The sequence below is a fragment of the Dipodomys merriami genome, unplaced genomic scaffold (assembly GCF_024711535.1).
Source record: "Dipodomys merriami isolate MVZ:Mamm:240054 unplaced genomic scaffold, mDipMer1.0.p SCAF_26, whole genome shotgun sequence".
Classification (NCBI taxonomy): domain Eukaryota; kingdom Metazoa; phylum Chordata; class Mammalia; order Rodentia; family Heteromyidae; genus Dipodomys; species Dipodomys merriami.
In genome coordinates, this window is record NW_027204048.1 from 3,219,782 (window position 1) to 3,238,611 (window position 18,830).

An 18,830-nucleotide genomic window follows, 5' to 3' on the forward strand; every position below is an offset into this window, starting at 1 on the left:
CTTTGGATTCTTTCCTGTACACATACCAGAAGACTCCTCCTTTCACATCTTCACTCAACTTCTCAAATTCACTCCCAAAAGTCAATTGAGTCAGGTGCTGGTAGCTCATATCTGTAATCCTAGCTCCTTGGGAGGTTGAGATCTGAGGATCATGGCTTGAAGCCTGCCTGAGCAGTAAAGTCCATGAGGCACTGATCTCCACTTGAGTTGTTACAGAGCTAACCTTTGAGCAAAAAAGCACAGGGACACACCCAGATTCTGAGTTCAAGCCCTAGAACCAGTATACCCACACACAGACACATCAGTTGCATTTTGATAGCACATTGAAACCACAGTCAGTGTGAAGGGAATCCAAATGGACAGGCTTATCCACACAGATGCTCCTCAATTTTAAAAAGTAGAATTAGCTGAGCTCCAGTAGCTCACAGCTGTAATCCTAGCTACTTAGGAGGCTGAGATCATGGTTCAAAGCCAGCCTGGGCAGAAAAGTCCATGAGGCTTTTATCTCCAGTTAACTACTAAAAAAACTCATGAGTGGAGCTGTGGTTCCAGTGGTGGAGTGCTAGCCTTGAGCAAAAAAGCTTAGGGATAGTGCCCAGGCCCCGAGTTCAAGCCCCAAGACCCTTACTACAGCCATAACCCTGTTCTCACAATGGCCCAAGAAATATCTATTCTCTTGCCTTGGCAATTGTGGCAGTTTGGACTGTAGGTGTTTACTAGTGATCAAGGATGGGAGGAAGCTGGAGAAGACCCAGGGAGAAATCCAAAGGCATGTGTTTGATGAGGAGACTCTGCAGGCACAGCAACCTTGAAAGAACTTAGAGCTGGCAACATTTCCTTCCTTCACAAGGGGCTCCCATCAATTTTCACTCCCCAGTATCCTTGCTTCTACCTCCAAGCTCCACCCACAGCCTCAGCACCTGCTCTTGGCTACCCCTGGGGCCTAGGGCACATCTGACAGGAGCATGAACCTCTCCCCTCCCCACCTCCAAGGCAGAGTTCCTGGAGGTGATTGGGAATTGTTTGTTTTTGTCGGTCGTGGGGCTTGAACTCTGGGCCTGGGTGCTGTCCCTCAGCTCTTCAGCTCAAGGCGAGCACTCTACCACTTGAGCCACAGTTTCACTTCCAGTTTTCTGGTGAGTAATTGGAGAAAAGAGTCTCATGGACTTTCCTGCCTGGCTGGCTTTGAACTGCCATCCTCAGATTTCAGCTTCCTGAGTAGCCAGGATTACAGGCGTGAGCCATCAGCGCCCCGCTGTGTTAGTTTTAAGTAGGTGGAGACACTCCTCTTTGGACAGGAACTGCCTAAATTCTTGGGCATTTGGAGGTGGTAGAGGCTCTCTCAAGGGGAAGGGCAGCATAGGGACCCACCTTGGTCTGGTCTGTGGTACAGGCTACCAAAAAATCCTGCTGAGACCTTAGGAGACACAAAGGAGAGATGGAGTAAGCAAGGTTTGGAATTCTTAGAGAAAGGGGTGATCCCTACTACTATGAAATAAACCAATGGCTTTAAAAACCAGATATTGTTCCAACAGCCTGGAGTCATTGTGTCCGGGCCTCCAACCACTCCTGGGGATATCCCAAAAGACTCAGCCATCTTCCTCCCCCCGCCCCTCCCGCTCTGCCCCAGCAGATCTCCCGGGGGTGGGGCGGGGTGCGGTGGGGTGGTGGTGGTGCAGGTCAGGGTCCCTGGGGCCGAGCAGTGCGAAGCGCTACGGGGCGCTCTGGTGATGCGGGGCAGGGGACTCGCCCAAGCCAGCGCGCTCGCTGCCGGCTGACAGAGGGAGGAGGCGGCCGGGGCGAGGAAGGCAGCCGGGCCCAGATTGACGCAGTGGTGGCGGTGGCAGAGCAGGCCATCGCTAGGGCTTTCTGATCATCGGAACCAGCGGTCCTTCTGCCACCTCCTCCAGCCTCTGGGTACGGGTGGGAGTTCGAGTGCGTAGCGCCGGGTGCGGGTAGCCTACTCGGGCCGTCCTCGGCGACCGTGCCCGGGCGGAAGGAGGCGCCCGAGCGCGCGCGCCCGCCCGAAGGAGGCGGGGACAGGAGCGGGCGAGGCGGGGGAGCGGGAGGGGGACCGAGGGACCCGCCCGCCCGCAAGCCTGGCCGGCATGTGCGGCCCAAGGCGCCCGAAGCCTCTGCTGTCCCTCGGTTGAGCCGCGCCCAGGGGTCCGGGACGGCGCGTGAGCCTCGCCGTGTGTGAGCCCGCGCGGACGAGCGCCGCGGCGCGCCGGCCTGGAGCTTCCCGCTCGCTCCTCGGCGCTGTGGTGCATGTTCGCCTCCTGCCACTGTGTGCCGAGAGGCAGGAGGACCATGAAAATGATCCACTTTCGGAGCTCCAGCATCAAATCGCTCAGCCAGGAGATGAAATGCACCATCCGACTGCTGGACGACTCGGAGATCTCCTGCCACATCCAGGTGCGGGCGGCACCCCGCGAGGGTGCAGGGCGCGCGGTACCCCCTGGGCGCAGGGCGGCGTGGAGGGCCTCTGCGGGTGGGCGTGCGCGGGGAGGAAACCCACCCGGGCGGAGAAGCCCGATCGGAAGGCGAGGTTTCGCTTCTACTGTTCTCAGAGATTGTATGTGGGGAGGCTTAGCCAGGAAGGGGGGCGGGGGGAGGTCCCCAGCAGGCGCTTGGCTCACGTTACCCACGCCTCGACCCCTTCCTTGGGCATACACTCTGCACTCATGTCTTGCTATGGAGCACACGCGAGAATTGTGTGTGTGGGAGGCGATGTCGCTGGCCTCGGTGACCTTTGTTCCCCCAGGAACCCGGTGCCCCGAAGCCGAGGGCCACTTGCTTGCCGCCCACCGGGCTTCCTTGCCTCCCTCCACGTGCACAAAGCATGCAACCAGCCCCGACGCAACTCATCCCTGTCTCCCGCGCCCCGGCTCCAGCAGTGTCCCCAGCCCGGTGGCCACTTGGCCCGTGGAGGGGTCTCTTTCCTTCTCCGCGTGGGGCAGTGGTGAAGTTTCCCCAGAGTGCGGGTGGGGGAGATTTGGGCAGCCTTGGGTTTCAACCTCAGGGACGCGCTCGCTGGGCGCGGCATTAAAACTGGAGCTGTCTGGAAAGGAACACGAGAAGTCTGTGTTTAGGTGGAACCGTGGGAAGCTGTCCCCTTGTAATCTTTGGTGGACATTCACTTGTCGCCCAGTCGGAGGAGGTGGTGAGATCTTTAGGCGAAGGCTGCTTTCCTGGCAGTTCCCTCCCAGGGGTAATTATATGCCATTGGGATTGCAGATCTAATGTTAGCTGCGAGTGTGTGTGTGTGTGTGTGTGTGTGTGTGTGTGTGTGTGTGTGTGTGTGTGTGTGTGTGTGTGCACGCGTGTGTGCATTTGCGGATGGGTGTACAAATAGGCAGGTGTGTGTGTTTTTTCTGTCACCCCCAAAGATGCCCAACGAGCGCAATCTGGAAAAGTCGTACCAGGATTCAGAACTATTTGCTTCTGACTTCCAAACATTTTTAAAAAATTTAATTATTTATTTCTGGGATTTCCTCTCCTAACTCTGGAAGCTCCAGGACCGTGTCTGTGGGAAGTGAACAGGGCAGCGCCTCCCTGTGGCAGGAATCCATCTCTAGACTTTGTTAACATGAATGAATGAAAGGTGTTTCCTAGCTCTGTGTGTGTGTGTGTGTGTGTGTGTGTGTGTGTGTGTGTGTGTGTGTGTGTGTGTGTGTGTAATATTTGCTAGTGGGAGTTCATGATACAGGGACAGCGTCATTCCTCTGTAAGCAGACAACTGGACAAGTTTTCAGGCCTGACTGGTGCCCTATTATCTCCAAGGAAAGCAAGCACGCACCGAATTTTCTGGAGGATCTTGAATTTCACTCTGAGCTAAGTGCTTAATAATAAAACTTAATAATAAAAGGATTAGGTGATAGAAGTTTTTCTGCCTCCATGGTTGCAGAGAAATGGTTGGCATGTGCTGTCTTGTGATCCAGAGAGTTTCGTTTGTATACTTTGCTTTAAGTTCCAAAGTGGCTGTAATGGGTGGCTTAAGTCCTTGGAATATATCAATAATAACAGGGCCAGCAGCAGGCTGTGAGACCCCTGAGGTCTCCTTTGGCTCTCAGCCTTCCAGTGGAGCTGGCTCTTCCTTAGAATAGGTAAGTAGTTCTGTCCTTAAAGATTTTGTATCTGTTGTCTGGTTACAGTTTAGTAACAGTATAGTTTAATCACCTATGGCCCAACTGGTGTCAAAGAGATGAAAAATTTTGCCTTTTGATGTGCTGATTCTGGCATCGATTAAAATATGTACAGCCCCATCTTTTCCTGCTGCCTCTCTGCTCTCCTGGATAGTGATTAACATTTAGCCAAAGAAAAAATATTGAAAGATTTTATTTTCATAATTTTGGACCTCATCCTTCCTAGAGTATTCCAAACAGAGAATTGAAATTATACTTCCAGACATCAGGTTATAAAGATTTCTGATGCTCCCATGAGAAAAAAAAGAGGACTTAAATACCAAACCAAAGTAAACCAAAAACATCTGGAGTTAGTACACTTGTGTTGGGTGAATCTCGTGCCTTCCTCTCTCTCTCCCTTCCTTTCCTCTTTTCTCCCTCTCTTCCTTCTTTTCTTCATATAATCCCCGAATTGAAAGATTATGTCACTATCACAGAGAGTCATACACTCCCTCCCCCACGCTAGCCTTCCTAGATTAGGAGTGTATCCTTGGAGCTTGAGTACAGGGGTCTTGTAGGAGCTCCAGGAAATCTTGAACATTTATCAATCGTTCTGTTCACTCTGGGGCATAAGGAGTGTTGCCCATGGAGCCCAGGATGGTCATTAGTCTGAGTTCCCTACATCTGAGTATCCTTGATTGAAAGAAAAACAAATTGCTTAGATAGATTCTATCAGCTGTTGGTAATTAGATGCAGGGATGACAGAAATCTTCCGGGCTGTTGTTTTGGACCATGTGGATAGCTCTACATACCTTTTTTTTGAAAATATAATTTTATTGTTGTTATCAAGGTGTTGTACAGAAGGGTTACCATTTCATAAGTCAGATAATGTGTACATTTCTTTTTTTTTTTACAATGTCACCCTTTCCTTTGCTTCTGTATACCTTGTGAAAAGTATCTTCCATCTGCTAATCCTTTATATTCATGATAGCCAAACTCCACAGCAAGTCTTTGAGATAGCTATTATGCCTATGTTATGGATAACAGAACTGAGACATTAAGAGAATAAGGGACTTATCCACAGCTGAATCTCTAACAAGAAATGAAGCAGTAGGCATTCAAACTATAATTGTCTGGATCTAAATCTCACCTAAGACTTTCACATATGATCCCATAGTTAAAACAGGTGAATTTCTTGTGACATTTCCAGACACCAAAGTAGATACACTCAAGGATTTAGATTTGAACCAGATTTGAAGGCCACTGGGATTCATGATCTGAGTGGTCAAAGTGTCCTTCCCTGCCAGTTTGCAAACTTGCCCAGAGTCTGGTGGAGAAGCTGGCATGCCAGAGCTGATTGCAATGCTGCAACCCAAAGGCTGGTGCCATTTCCACTTTTAGACAACTTGGTATTAATCTTCAAGGAAACTAATAACAGTACATGTGGTTAGATACTATATACTGTATTCTTATGCTTCAGATTGTGGCTCCCTCAAATGACCCCTGAGCACCAAAAGATGAAGTCTGAATCCAGCTGGAGGTTAACCGGGAATGACCTGGCTGTGTCTCATTACAGGGCGTGACTGAAGTTGCCTGTGTAAGAAAGTTTCTTTCCTCTCCGCAGGAGGAAGAGGCAGGATAGTATTCTTGATACTTTCCTATTCACCCTTTATCCTTTGAATTCACCACTGTATTGATGATAAGAAGCAGCTTTTATAAAACAGCGTGTGTGTGTGTGTGTGTGTGTGTGTGTGTGTGTGTGTGTGTGTGTGTGAGAGAGAGAGAGAGAGAGAGAGAGAGAGAGAGAGAGAGAGAGAGAGAGAGAGAGAGAGAGAGAGAGAGAGAGAGAGTTCGCATGCGCAGGTTGTGGGACTTGAACAATACCTGGGCATTGTCCCTGAGCTGCTTTTGCTACAGCTCCTGACCTCTTTGAAATTGTTGGAAATTTATATTTGGACAGCAAGCCTAGCATACTACTTTAACACACGTAGTAAGCACTCAGTAAATGTAGATTCAGGTTGGGTAATTTCCTTTCAGAGTAGTATGTTGTGTGTTGTATGTGTTTATTAAATATTATTTGAATGAATGCATGCTCATCCACATAGTATTTAATTTAGCTCATTACCTATCAATACAAGGGTAGTATGATAGCATTGGATGAGGAATCAGAAGTGGGATAAACTTATGTTATCAACCAGTTGTGTTACACTGAATGAGTCGTTTCATATTTGTGCTGGGCTCACTACAGTTTAAAAGGTCTATAGTTTAATTATTAGCTAGAAAATTGCATTTGAACATTTGGTATTGACACAGTGATTATGTCCACATCGTCTTATGCTTTTCATAACTATCCTGAATTATCTTCATTTTATTGATGTTATTGTTGTTAGGTTTTTAAAGAGGTAGCCGAATAAGAACAGCAGCACGCACGTGGTATTCAGGTAAGGGGTAGGTTTATTCATCGTTCGGCCTGGCACCAGGCCATCTTGGTCCTCCACACGGTGGGGAAAGGCCTGGGAAAGAGAGCTGGGAGAGCTGGGAAAGAGAGAGAGCTGGGAAAGAGGGAGAAAAGAGCTAGAGAAGAGAGAAAAGAGCTAGAAAAGAAAGCTTCTGGGAAAGATGGGAAAGAGAGAGCTAGGAAAGAGAAGGGAGCTGGGAAAGAGAAGAGAAGGAAAGAGCTGAGAAAGAGCTAGAAAAGAGCAGAGAGAAGGCGTCTGGGCCTGGGCTAGGCCTTATCTAGGGTATGGGCAGAGAAAGGTGTGGCCACATCAAATTCAGATGTAACCTCAGCTGATGCAGATGTGATCTTCCAGGTGTCCCAGTTGCCTAGGTAACGCAGGTACTGGGTGGAGACTTTGCTGTGAGGAGGGTGGAGTCTGCTAGCCATCCAGGAGCAGACCTTACAATTGTGTTATTGTCTGTTGTTGTGTTATTTTGGTTTTACAGATATGGAAAATGTGGCTCAGAGAGATTAAGCAATTTACTTAAGTGAATTAGAACCTGGGTCATCTGACTGAACATCTAGACTTCTTTTTTTTTTTTTTTTCTCTCCAAAACATTGCTAATTGGGACTGTGGGTTAGGGTGCTTTTGGTTTCAAGTTAATATGACCAAGTTAATGTGGCTTAAATATTAAGGACACTCATTACTCATTATGTAATCTTACCTTGCAACAGTCCAGAGATAGGATGTCACATGGACCCAGATGCTTCCCGTCCTTCCACTCTGGCATTCTTAGCCCATCTGTAGTGTCACTGTAGTCATCAGAATCATAAAGTGGCCACAGTACTAGATGTTGGACACTACCACAGCCAGCATCAAGAGGAAGCACATCCTCATGCATTTTCTCCTCTCTTCCCTCTCCTCCCCTTCCCTCTCCTCTCCTCTCCTCCTCTCCCCTCCCTAGCCTTCCTCCCCTCCCCCCTCCCCCTCCTCCTCTCCTCTCCTCTCCTCTCCTCTCCTCTCCTCTCCTCTCCTTCCCTTTTTAAATCACAAAGGGACACTTCTTTTTGAGGCTCCATCAGTATTCTTCCCAGATTCTATTGGTCAAGCTTGGATCATGTTTCTGTGCCCTAGCTACAAAGCATCTAGGAATACATGCATCCAGGGTCATCCTTCTTTATGATGGGAAGTGAGCTTTGCCATTATGGAAGAAATGGAGGTGTGTGTGTGTGTGTGTGTGTGTGTGTGTGTGTTCACGTGCGCACATGCACCTATGTGTATGTATGTATACAATTGCATGTGTGTGCATAGGGGAGGAATTCACAATATGTCAAATTGGGTTATAATTATTGTTACAATAAGCCTTTCAGGAGAGTTTGATAAACTGTTATCTAAGCACTGGCTTATTTTAAGAAATCTTTGTACAATCAAATTCCAGAGAAAAATTTGAGAATCCTTTGCAGTTTGTGTTGTTAACAGGTTTTACTAACCTGGCATGTTTACTCAGCATAAGGAATTTGTCTAGAGCAGCTGCAGTTCTATGAAGTGAGTGAGCGTTCTGCTGGTCCCAGTGGCGGGATGGCAGTGAGGCAGGGACACTGCTTGCTTGTGCTTTGAGCTGTGATACTGCCATTGGCAGGCTAACCAGGTGACTTTGGACAAGTCACTTCACATGCTCGGGCCTTAGTTTCCCCATCTATAATTAAGGAGAATAATAGCACAGATCACATGGACCTGTTGAAAGAATCAAAAAGAAGTATATATATGTATATATGTGTATATATATATATATATATATATATATATATAGTTTACTGTACATACATAATGTTTAGTTTAGTTCTTGGTCTGTAGGAAAAGCTGAAAAAGTAGTGCTGTGGCTTTTACCCTAAACTAGTAGAAAAGCTTTGACTTGGAGTTTAATGACTTTAAGCCCTAATTCCATCATTTTCTTATCAAGTCACCAGGTCTCTTGTTCTCCATCTGCAAAAGGGCATAATAATTCCTTCAATGGGTTACTGAGATAATGTATGTTTAAACATGAAAAAGTGAAAACATCACTCAACTGTAGGATGCTGTTTGAATCAATTTGTTGGGAGGAAAAGAGTTACTTGTTTGTTGGAAAGGTCTTTGGATGATCATATGGATACATACATAACTGCTAAATGTCAGGCCTATGACATTCTTGCTGGTGAAATGCAAGCTACATCCAGCAGACAGCCACATTTTTTCTGCTATTGAGGACAGCCCAACACTTTTCTCTACCAAGCTCATTGAGAATGCCATTCAGAGTACACTGAAAATCAGATGCAAAAGGAATAGAAGGGGGGGGGCTTTCAATACTATGACCCAGCATTGGTGTTTTTAGACCTATATTACATGGACCAGCTCTTTATATCAACTAGATACTGAAAGAAACCCACCCATTGTCATTCCAATGGTATGATATGATATTATCTCTTGATGGCCTCAATGTAGTATGTGGGTGTGGGTGTTGGGTATCAGTACTGAGGCTTGAACTCAGGGCCTCACATTATTGCTTAGCTTTTTGATCAAGGCTGGTACTCTATCATTTGAGCCGTACCTTCACTTCTGGCTTTCTACCAGTTAATTGGAGATAGACATTTCATGAACTTTTTCTGCTTTGGCTGACTTTAAACCTTTATCCTCAAGTCGTCTGAGTAGCTAGGATTACAGGCAGAAGCCACTGGTACCCAGAAAAGGCAGTGTGTTTTGACTGTAGGGTAAAAAGATACTGTTAGCTCTTCATCCTTTGGAGGATATATCAATTGTAATGACAAGCAACAAGTTCTAATTCAAACTGGCTTTAATAAGGACATTTACCAGCTCATATTATGAGTTCTGAGTTAAGGACATAATTCAGGATCTGTGGGTCTGTTTCTCTGGAGCTACCTTGCCTCTTCTTGATGTTTGGGACAGCTTCATTCTCAGGTTGGTAATGAAATGATTGCAATAGTTCAAGTCTTCCTATTTTTTTTTGCAGGGCTCTCCCTCTCTCTTTTCTTTGTGCAGGAGGCTAAGATGTGTAAAGAGAAGCCATTTCCAATTCAGCATTCTACGTAAAAGTTTTGCAGTCATCCTGATCAAACTTCCTAGGTCCCTGAACCTGGACTGTGGTAGGGGAAAGGAAGGAAAGGCAATGTGTTGATTGCTAAATGTGACCAGAGGCAATGCTGGGAAATGGCTCATACATAGATATGGTACAATACCTACTCTAAGCTGAGTGTTGGGGCTCATGCCTGTATTCCTAGCACTCAGGAGGCTGAGGCAGGAAGATCTTGAGTTTGAAGACAGCCTGGGCTAACTCTCTCACTATTTGAGACTATGTCTTCCAAAACAAAATGAAACAAAACAAACAAAAAACCCTAATGGGCTGGGGTTGTAATTCAGTAGTACAGTGCTTACTTCCCTGGTGTTGGATCCCTAGCAGCAGCAGGAGGAGGAGGAGGAAGAGCTATTTGTATATTTTTAGTATATTTGGTCTCTCTCTCTCTCTCTCTCTGTCTCTCTCTGTCTGTCTCTGTCCCTCTGTCTCTCTCTTTCTCTCTCTCTCTCCTTTGGGCGGGTTCTGGACTTGAACTCAAAGCCTTGTGCTCTTGCTTGGTTCTGCTACTCATGGCAGGCACTTTATCACTTGAGCCATGCCTCTAGTTAATTGGAGATAAGAGTCTTGCAGATTTGTCTGCCTGGGCTGGCTTCAAGCCATTATCCTCACATTTCAGCTTCCTGCATGTTAGGATTATAGTTGTGATCCACTGGTCTGCAACAATTTCACTCTCTTGATGGAATAAAGTTTTTTAGGATTTAAAAAATTGTAATCATATGCCTGTGTGTTCATAGGTGTGTGTGTATGTGTGTGTGTGTGTGTGTGTGTGCGCGCGCACGTGCACATGTGTATGTATATGTGGTTTATACAAGTGTGTACATTGCAGTATTAAGGCTAGAAGGACATCCTAGGCCCTGCAGTGTAAGCATTTTCCAACTGCACTTCTTTTCCAGCTGAATCTTGACTTTTCAACTCTAAAAATCAGATTAAACCATGCTATGAGATCCTTCTTTTGATTATGGAAAACGTGCAGCCATCTTGCATTAAAATGTCAACCACTTGAATCAGGTCATTCAGTCATTTGAATTCTTAAGTAGTGACTCTTTTTTTTCTGAGGAAGTGATGTGGAAAAAGCGTTGCAGGAAGGGTGACATCAGAATGTATCCCATGGAGAACTGAATCTGATAGGCTGTAGGTAGAGAACTTGGTCTTTCTGTAGTTCTATACTTTGTATGGTGAAGAGTTTCAAACCACTCTTCCCATGAAGAAGCAGAGTCCCAAATATACAATCTGAGGTGGAAAAAAATCCAGTGACATTATGGTCAGGAGCTATCATGATGGGCAGACTTTGCAGCCTAAGTTTCATTTGAGCTTGATCAGGCTAGAGAGAGTCAATGTTGAGATCTGAGAGGCAGTGTGAGAGCTTCTCTGTCTGATGTTTCTGCACATCTTCAGTGCTCTTTGTTCCACTGTGGATTCTGATGCTGGAAGTCTTGGGAAGGACTTGAAATTGTTGTTGTTGTTTTGTTGATTGTGGGGCTTGAACTCTGGGCTTGGGCGCTGTCCTGAGCTCTTCAGCTCCAGGCAAGCACTCTACCATTTGAGCCACAGCGCCACTTCTGGTTTTCTGGTGGTTAATTGGAGATAAGAGTTTCATGGACTTTCCTGCCTGGGCTGGCTTTGAACCATGACCCTCAGATCTCAGCCTCCTGATGAAATTAGGTATTTCTAATGTGTTTTTTGGTGATGCTGTGATGCTAGACCATGTCATACTTGGAAGAAGTAGGGTGAGTAGACTTGATTTGTCTCATAATAATAACCATAATAATAATGTTCACAATATCCTTGAGTCTAAAGACTCTTCCATTTGCACCTCACTTGGTACATTTCCCTTAACAGATATCCAGTGAGTATTTGAATCAGTGAGTGGATGAATAAAGAATTCCATCCTGGTGTGTTTATCCCAATTAGATCAAAGTGCTGACCAGACAGTGTTATTGGGAATGTTATTTTGACTTCGTGCCCTAGCCAAATCAAGAGATTGTTTTTCAGAAAGGATTTCCTTTGATGGCAAATCTGATAATGTGCCTACTGAATATCAGGCATAGCACATAGGGGCTTGGAGTGACAGCCTTTTTGTCTCTCTGGACCATACTTTCTGCTTCCTGGTGGCATTGCCAAGGGTTCCTAGAAATGTTGCAGCACAAACAAGTCATTGTATATAGGCCACCAGTGCTAGAATCCCCCAAAGGCATAGCGGACACAGCTGTTCCAGAAATGACCTCCAGGGACAGAGACCCTGGAGGACAGTGTAAATGCACTGTACTTGTAACATGAGCTCTGCGCTGTTTATGTTGGGACTCACCCTGAAGTGTGAAAAATAGAAAGGAGAAAATGGTTTGAGAACAAAAAAGAAGCACATTCGAATAGCCAAAGAGTATGCATCTAGATTAAGCCATTATGTTTTTTCAAAGAACATTAAAAAAAAGAAAACTCACATCGATCTTATTCAATAAGCATTTGTTAAATATCTTCTATATGCCAAGCATAGAACTAGGAACTAGGATACACAAGAAGATAAAATCATCCACCAAGAGGCTCAGAGTCACTTGGGGAAAAGATAGGCAATATAGCAATTTGAGGATAAAATGACAGATGTACAGACCAATGTATGTAGGTGGGAAACCAAAAGGAGACATCTGTGTGAGGTTGGAGCATTAGTAAATGTCTGATTAATAATTAAAGGACAATGGAAGTCATCAGGGAGCATGTTAGAAGTGACAAATTTCCCAAAACCTCCTGCATCTGCAGCAGTACAGAAGATGAAGATCTTGATTTGATTTCTGCTTGTCTTTTTGTTTCCTGCTTGGTGCAAAATCCTCAGCATGAAATGATAGGATTGGATATGGGGATGAAGAATGACTCCCAGATGACTGACTTCAGTGTCAGAAGCAATGGTGATTCCATTCCAGAAGGGATAGGACTGGTCGTGTCATTTTTGGGACCCAATGTAAAATGAAAATGCTAGGTTCTTTGTTAGAAAATAGTGCTTTGTTAAAAAGATTTCAAACTGGAGGCATGGCTCAGTGGTACACATCTGCCTAGCAAGTGTCAGGTTATGAGTTCAAATCCTAGTATGGACAACAAAAAATACATCTTGGGTTGCAGGCATGTGTGGTAGAATGCCTGCTTTGCATGTGAGAGGCACTGAATTCAAACCTTGATGACTTCAACACACACACACACACACACACACACGCACAGACACACACACAGATAGAGAGATACAGAGACACAAGAGAGACACATAGAGACACAGAGACACAAGAGAGAGACACAGAGAGACACAGAGAGAGAATGGTTTAAAATTTCAAGATGTCACTAGATGACCCTATTAAGTCAATCATGGGTCCCTGGGCAGGGGTACAGGTCACATAGCAAATGAAGCTAGCCCTGAAGACAAAAGACTAAAGGAGTGGGTTGAGGAGAAGATGATGAGCTCCATTTTGGTTTTGGTGATCTTCAGTCAGTGCCTAATACAGAGTTGGATATAAGTACTGAAAATTGCCAGAGATATAAGTGTGATACAGAGACAGTGATCAGGGAATCCTGGTCCTTACAAGTGGTGACACTATGAAAACACCATGATGAGTCTTCCCTTTTGTAAGTCTGCATTTCTGTTTGATCAAATCAATGGATCATGAACCCAGAGTTCTTTCCAAGAACACTTGATCACTTTTCCCCTTATTAGTTAACTTAGATCTGAACAAGAATGAGGACTGGTTTCCTATTCTTCTGTAGATAAGGCAGCCAAACTCTGGTTTGTCCTTAATCCTCACATTATAGCTGGGACTAGGAAAAGAAGATCTCACTCAGTTTAAGAGTTCCGAGTTTAACTGGGTGGCAGTGATGCTAGAGGCTGAGATTTGCAGATGGAAGTTCAAAGCTAGTTTGGGCAGGACATTTTTATAAGATTCTAGCTCCAATTAAGCACCAAAAAGCCAGAAGTGGAGCTGTGGCTCAAGTGGTAGAGTATGAACCTTGGGCAAAAAAATCTCAGGGACAGTTCCCAGGCCCTGAGTTCAACCCTCAGGACTGGTACACACAAAAAAGTTCTGAGGGCTGGGTGCTGATGGCTCATGCCAATAATTCTAGCTACTCAGGAGGCTGAGATCTGAGGATCACAGTTCAAAGTCAGCCTCGGGCAGGAATGTCCTTGAGACTTTTTTTTTGGTTGGTTTTCTGGTGGTTACTTGGGGATAAGAGTCTCAAGGATAGGGCTGGGAAGGTGGCTCAGTCGTAGAGTGCTTGCCTTGCATGCATGAGGCCCTGGGTTCAATTCCACAGCACCACATAAGCAGAAAAGTCCAGGAGTGTCACTGTGGCTCAAGTGGTAGAGCTCTAGCCTTGAGCTGAAATGCTGAGGGACAGCACCCAAGCCCAGAGTTGAGGCCCCTCAAAAAAAAGTTCTGAGCTTTAAAGCATAGGATTTCTATTCTCGGGAAGCTGTTGTTTGAGACTTTGTCATGACCTTTAAATAGACAATCAAAACCTTATCAATGTGGTGCAAAATTAAACATTATGATAAACAACTTTACAAGTTATGTCATTATTATTTATCACTTGTTTAATATTTATTTGTGTCCCAGGTGTCTTCTATAGCATATTATTATTTTTAGCATATTATTATATATTATTTTCTACTTAGTTCCCAGGGTAAAATTGTGGATATTAGTCAAAATAATTCAAGTTCTAGAAAATAATGCAAAGAAATAATCTAATATTAGGAATTTTCTATATGCAACAGTGTTTTGTCTGACTGTATTATTATAAATAAGTTATAAATTATAAATATTATTTATGTAGTTGGAGGATAATTAGCATGTTAAAAGATTGGAGTTTGGATTATTTTCTCTCAGCTCTGGAATCAAATTTATTGTTTTAAAGCTACAGGCCTTGGTGGTGAATGCTGATCTGTAAAGGTGAGACAGACTGAACCAATGTCATTTACTCATGGATGTCATGGCAAAACGAACTAGTGCTTTAAACAAATCAGTAACTAATTCATAAAAAAGTGGCAGAAACCTAATTAATAAGTTGGCTAGTAATTTTCCCTTCATGTTTCTAGCTGATGTTACTTTTTTTCTGATATATACACAAAGTACTGTTCTGAAAATAAAATAATGCTAGTGTTTGTAACCTCTATTTTATGTAGGTATTATGACAATGTTATGATGCTGTTGAGTATCTGGTGTTTTGTGTGTGTGTGTGTGTGTTTTCAGTAACAATCTTTCTTTTCACTTTTTGCTTTTTTGCTTCTTACTGTCCTCGAGTAGTTCAATGATAATGTGTATTAGCTAACAGGAAATAAATTAAATCTGGAGAAGCAATAAGGTTTCCTAGAATCTTATATTTGGCAAGATAGGATAGAGTATTAGGTTTGGCCCAACTGCACTAAATACTAACATTATTTTGTTTTTGAATTTTCTTCAATAACCTAAGTGATATAATTCTTTTTCACTGACAGCTTTTTATTTTAACAGCACAAAAGGAAAACCATACATTGATCACACCTCTGAGAAAGAGAAGGCAAATTGGTGTCTTAGAATCATAACCCAAGGACACAGTTTAAGTTCTTCCTTTACCTTTTTTAAAAGTAGTCTTTAGCTGATGATAAAAATTCAATGTATATCCTACAAAATTAAGGAATGGTTGACATTGATCAAGATGTATTATATTCATGAACTGCTTTGTTAAATAGAAACTCCTTTGTACAACTACTTAAAGATAATACCAATATTAAAAAGAAAATAACATCCTGTTACACATACACAAATATTTTGCCATCTAATCTAACTAGTTAGTTCCCTTTGCATGAATGACATGGAACAGATATTTATTTATTTATTTATTTATTTGTTGGTCATGGGGCTTGAACTCTGGGTTTGGGCTTTATCCCTGCGCTCTTCAGCTCAAGGCGAGGGCTCTACCACTTGAGCTACAGTGCCACTTCTGGTTTCTTAGTGGTTAATTGGAGATAAGAGTCTCACAGACTTTTCTGCCCTGGCTGGCTTTGAACCATGATCCTCTCAGCTCTCAGCCTCCTAAGTAGCTAGCAATACAGGCGTGAGCCACCGGAGCCCGGCTCACAGATATTTATTTTTATATCTGATTGTCTTCTATGGAAAATGTTACTTTCTGCTTAGTTTCCCATGGGGTTATTGTGGATCTTAATTAAAATAAGTCATTGGGTACTGGTGGCTTATACCATAATCCTATCTACTCAGGAAGCTGAGACATGAGAATTGCAGTTCAAAGCTAGCCTAGGCAGGCAAGTCAGTGAGATCTGTCTCCAATTAACCACCAAAAACTGGAAATGGAGATGTGGCTCAAGTGCCAACTTTAAGTGAAAAGTTAATTGAGTTCCAGCCCCAGTATCTTAGCTGAATCTTAGCTATTTAATTGAGTACATCTAATATTACAATCTAATTAGTATAACAATCGAATACAATCTAATACTGAGAGTTTGAAATTTCAAATGAATACCCAAGGAATCATGAAGAGAGAGAGAAAAAAAGCAAAGATGATAAAAAGAGAAGTTTTTTTTTTTGTTGTTGTTGTTGATCCTGGGCCTTGAACTCTGGGCCTGGTGTTGTCCCTCAGCTCTTCAGCTCAAGACTACCACTTCAGCTCTACCACTTGAGCCACAGCACCACTTCTGGCTTTTTCTGTTTATGTGGTGCCGAGGAATCAAATCCAGGGCCTCATAGCATGCAAGGCAAACACTACCACTGAGCCACCTTCCCAGCCTGAGAATAGAATTTATCTCTCCTCTCAAGTAATTGTTTTTGCAAGTTTAACTCTCAGCAATCCCAGACTATGGGATTTAGAAGCCTTCTAGAAAAATATGAGAACAAAGTGCTTATTGGCTAAACACTAGCTACAGCCTTGTGGAGTAGAATAGTAATGAAATATTTGGAGTCTAGGGTCGAAAAAAAACCCCCAACACGTTAGTTTCTGTTCATACCACCCAGAGTCTGGTCAGGGAGAACTTCTCTTCCTGTGTTTCAGAATCTCAAGGGAGATGTGTTTTGCTGAGGGGCATCCTGGCCTGGGAAGGGAGGGAGGCGGAGGTACCTTGAATGACACCTTGTGCCTCCAGGTTTGGAGCTACAGTTTTTCCACCAGGCGGAAGTGACTCCTTCTTGGTTCAGTGCTGATTAAAAGGAAAGAAAGGAGGTGAAGTTGCACAGTGATTCAAGGGCAGCCACCAAGGCTGAGCGTTGCAGTGCCAGCAGCAGTGTGGTAATTTGAGAAGAGCAAATTAGAAGAACAAAGCAGATTTTAATCATATGCCACGGAGAGAAATGTGGTTTAGGTTTATCTCCAAATTGTACCTCCATTAGCAGAAAGGAGGCTTTTAATGCTATTATCCAATATACATTGTTAAAGATTTCTTTCTTCCTTTCTGTAGGCTTTCTTTAGTATCTTTACCAAGTAGTAATTCCAGTCTTTTTTTCTTCCTTACTGTATTGAGCAGTTGTTAAATAGAAAACTATTTCTTGGTGTTCCTAGAAATGAAGGGGGATAAGACAGGTTGAAGGGACAGAGGGAGAGGGCACAGAAATAGAGAGAGAAGAGACAAGGGGAGGAGAGAGAGACAGAGACAGACAGAGACAGAGGTTTTTCTAGGAGATTCCATTATAAGTGTAGAATTAAATACTTTAAAATTTTTACCCATCCCTGTATTCATCCACTCAATCTCCTGCTCATTCACCAATCCACCCATCCATCTGTTCATTTACTAACCACTCCATTCATCCACTGGCCCTATCCATCCATTGATGCTTCCATCTATGCATCCATCCATCCACCCATCTATGCATCCATCCATCCACTCATCCATCCACCCACTCCAATCTGTCCATCCAATAAACATTGTCCCCAAGGGACATTCAGATTTGCAAGTTCTCAGTTAAAGTTTTAAACTTCTATGTGATGGTGTCTTGAACTATAGCTATCCATGGAGAACCTTTCTTAATTACAGATCAGTACATTGGGAGACCTCACCAAAGGCAACTCAATCCATTTACCAAATAGGGTAAAATGCCCAGCTAGAGAGGGCTTGATGTGAGTATGGTGGCTGCAGAGAATAAGTGTTGGACAGAGGAACAGAAGTTTTGAAAAGGCCTTTGTTTGAAAAGGGATTGTTCTGATTGGTGAGGACCCCCTTTAATACTTTATGAAAAGCACCACCACTCCAGGAGACATTGGGTTTTGTGAGTTCTTAGCTAAGATTTTAAGCTTTTTATGTGCAATTGGGAGAGGTGAAGGTTGCTTGATGTGATCTTCAGTGAATTCACTGATGAAGCAAGTCTTTTATTTTTATTGTGGAAATACTGTATAGAGGGGTTACAATTACATGGGCAAGATAACGAGTACATTTCTTATCAAGCATTGTTGCCTCCTCCTTTGTTTCCCCTTCCCATCCCCCCTCTCCCACCCCCCCTTACCCGATCCTCCCCCCACCAAAGTTGTAAAGTTCTTCTTTTTTTTTTTTCATCAGTCATAGGGTTTGAACTCTGGGCCTGGTGTTGTCCCTCAGCTCTTCAGCTTAAGGCTAGAGCTCTACCACTTGAGCAACGGCACCATTTCTGGTTTTCTGGTGGTTTATTGGAGATAAGAGTCTCGGGGACTTTCCTGCCTGGGCTGGCTTTGAACCGTGATCTCAGTCTCCTGAGTATCTAGGATTATAGGCATGAGTCACTGGTGCCCAACTGAAGCAAGTCTTTCTTAGTCACAGATCAGAAAAATTGGGAGACCTTGCTGAAGTTACTTACCCCCATTCACCTGTTAACCTAGCTAGAGAAGGCTTGCTATAAATAATGGTGGAAACTGCAGGAAAAAGTATTGGACAGAGGAGTGAGGAGTTGAAAAAGACTTCTGTATGCCTTCTAATAGGATGTTCATGATGATCAATTGTGTCTGTACTCTGCTTTGATAGACAGTACCCTCATCTGGCAACTGAATTCTTGGCTAGAGTGACTGGGGAGCTGAATTTTCAGACTTTCTTTCTTTTTTCTTTTTGTGCAGTACTTAAACTAAGAGCCTGGGTGTTATCCTTTGACATTTTTGCTCAAGGCTGAGACTCTACCACTTGAGCTATACCTCCACTTCCAGCTTTTTGATGGTTAACTG

The 18,830-nt window shown here is 43.9% G+C and overlaps 1 protein-coding gene across 4 annotated transcripts in view; it reads left to right on the forward strand.

The window, feature by feature from the left end:
* The first annotated feature begins 2,077 nt into the window (after positions 1-2,077).
* The window catches only part of Frmd3 (FERM domain containing 3), a 280,263-nt gene continuing 263,510 nt past the window's right edge, over positions 2,078-18,830 (forward strand). The window contains exon 1 of one of the 4 annotated variants that reach the window (XM_070035521.1): positions 2,078-2,415. In XM_070035521.1, the coding sequence (XP_069891622.1) occupies positions 2,269-2,415 (147 nt within the window). In that variant the 5' untranslated portion in view covers positions 2,078-2,268. Of the gene's footprint in view, positions 2,416-3,192; positions 3,212-18,830 lie in introns of those variants that run through there. The other 3 variants (XM_070035522.1, XM_070035523.1, XM_070035526.1) reach the window with 3 other exon arrangements.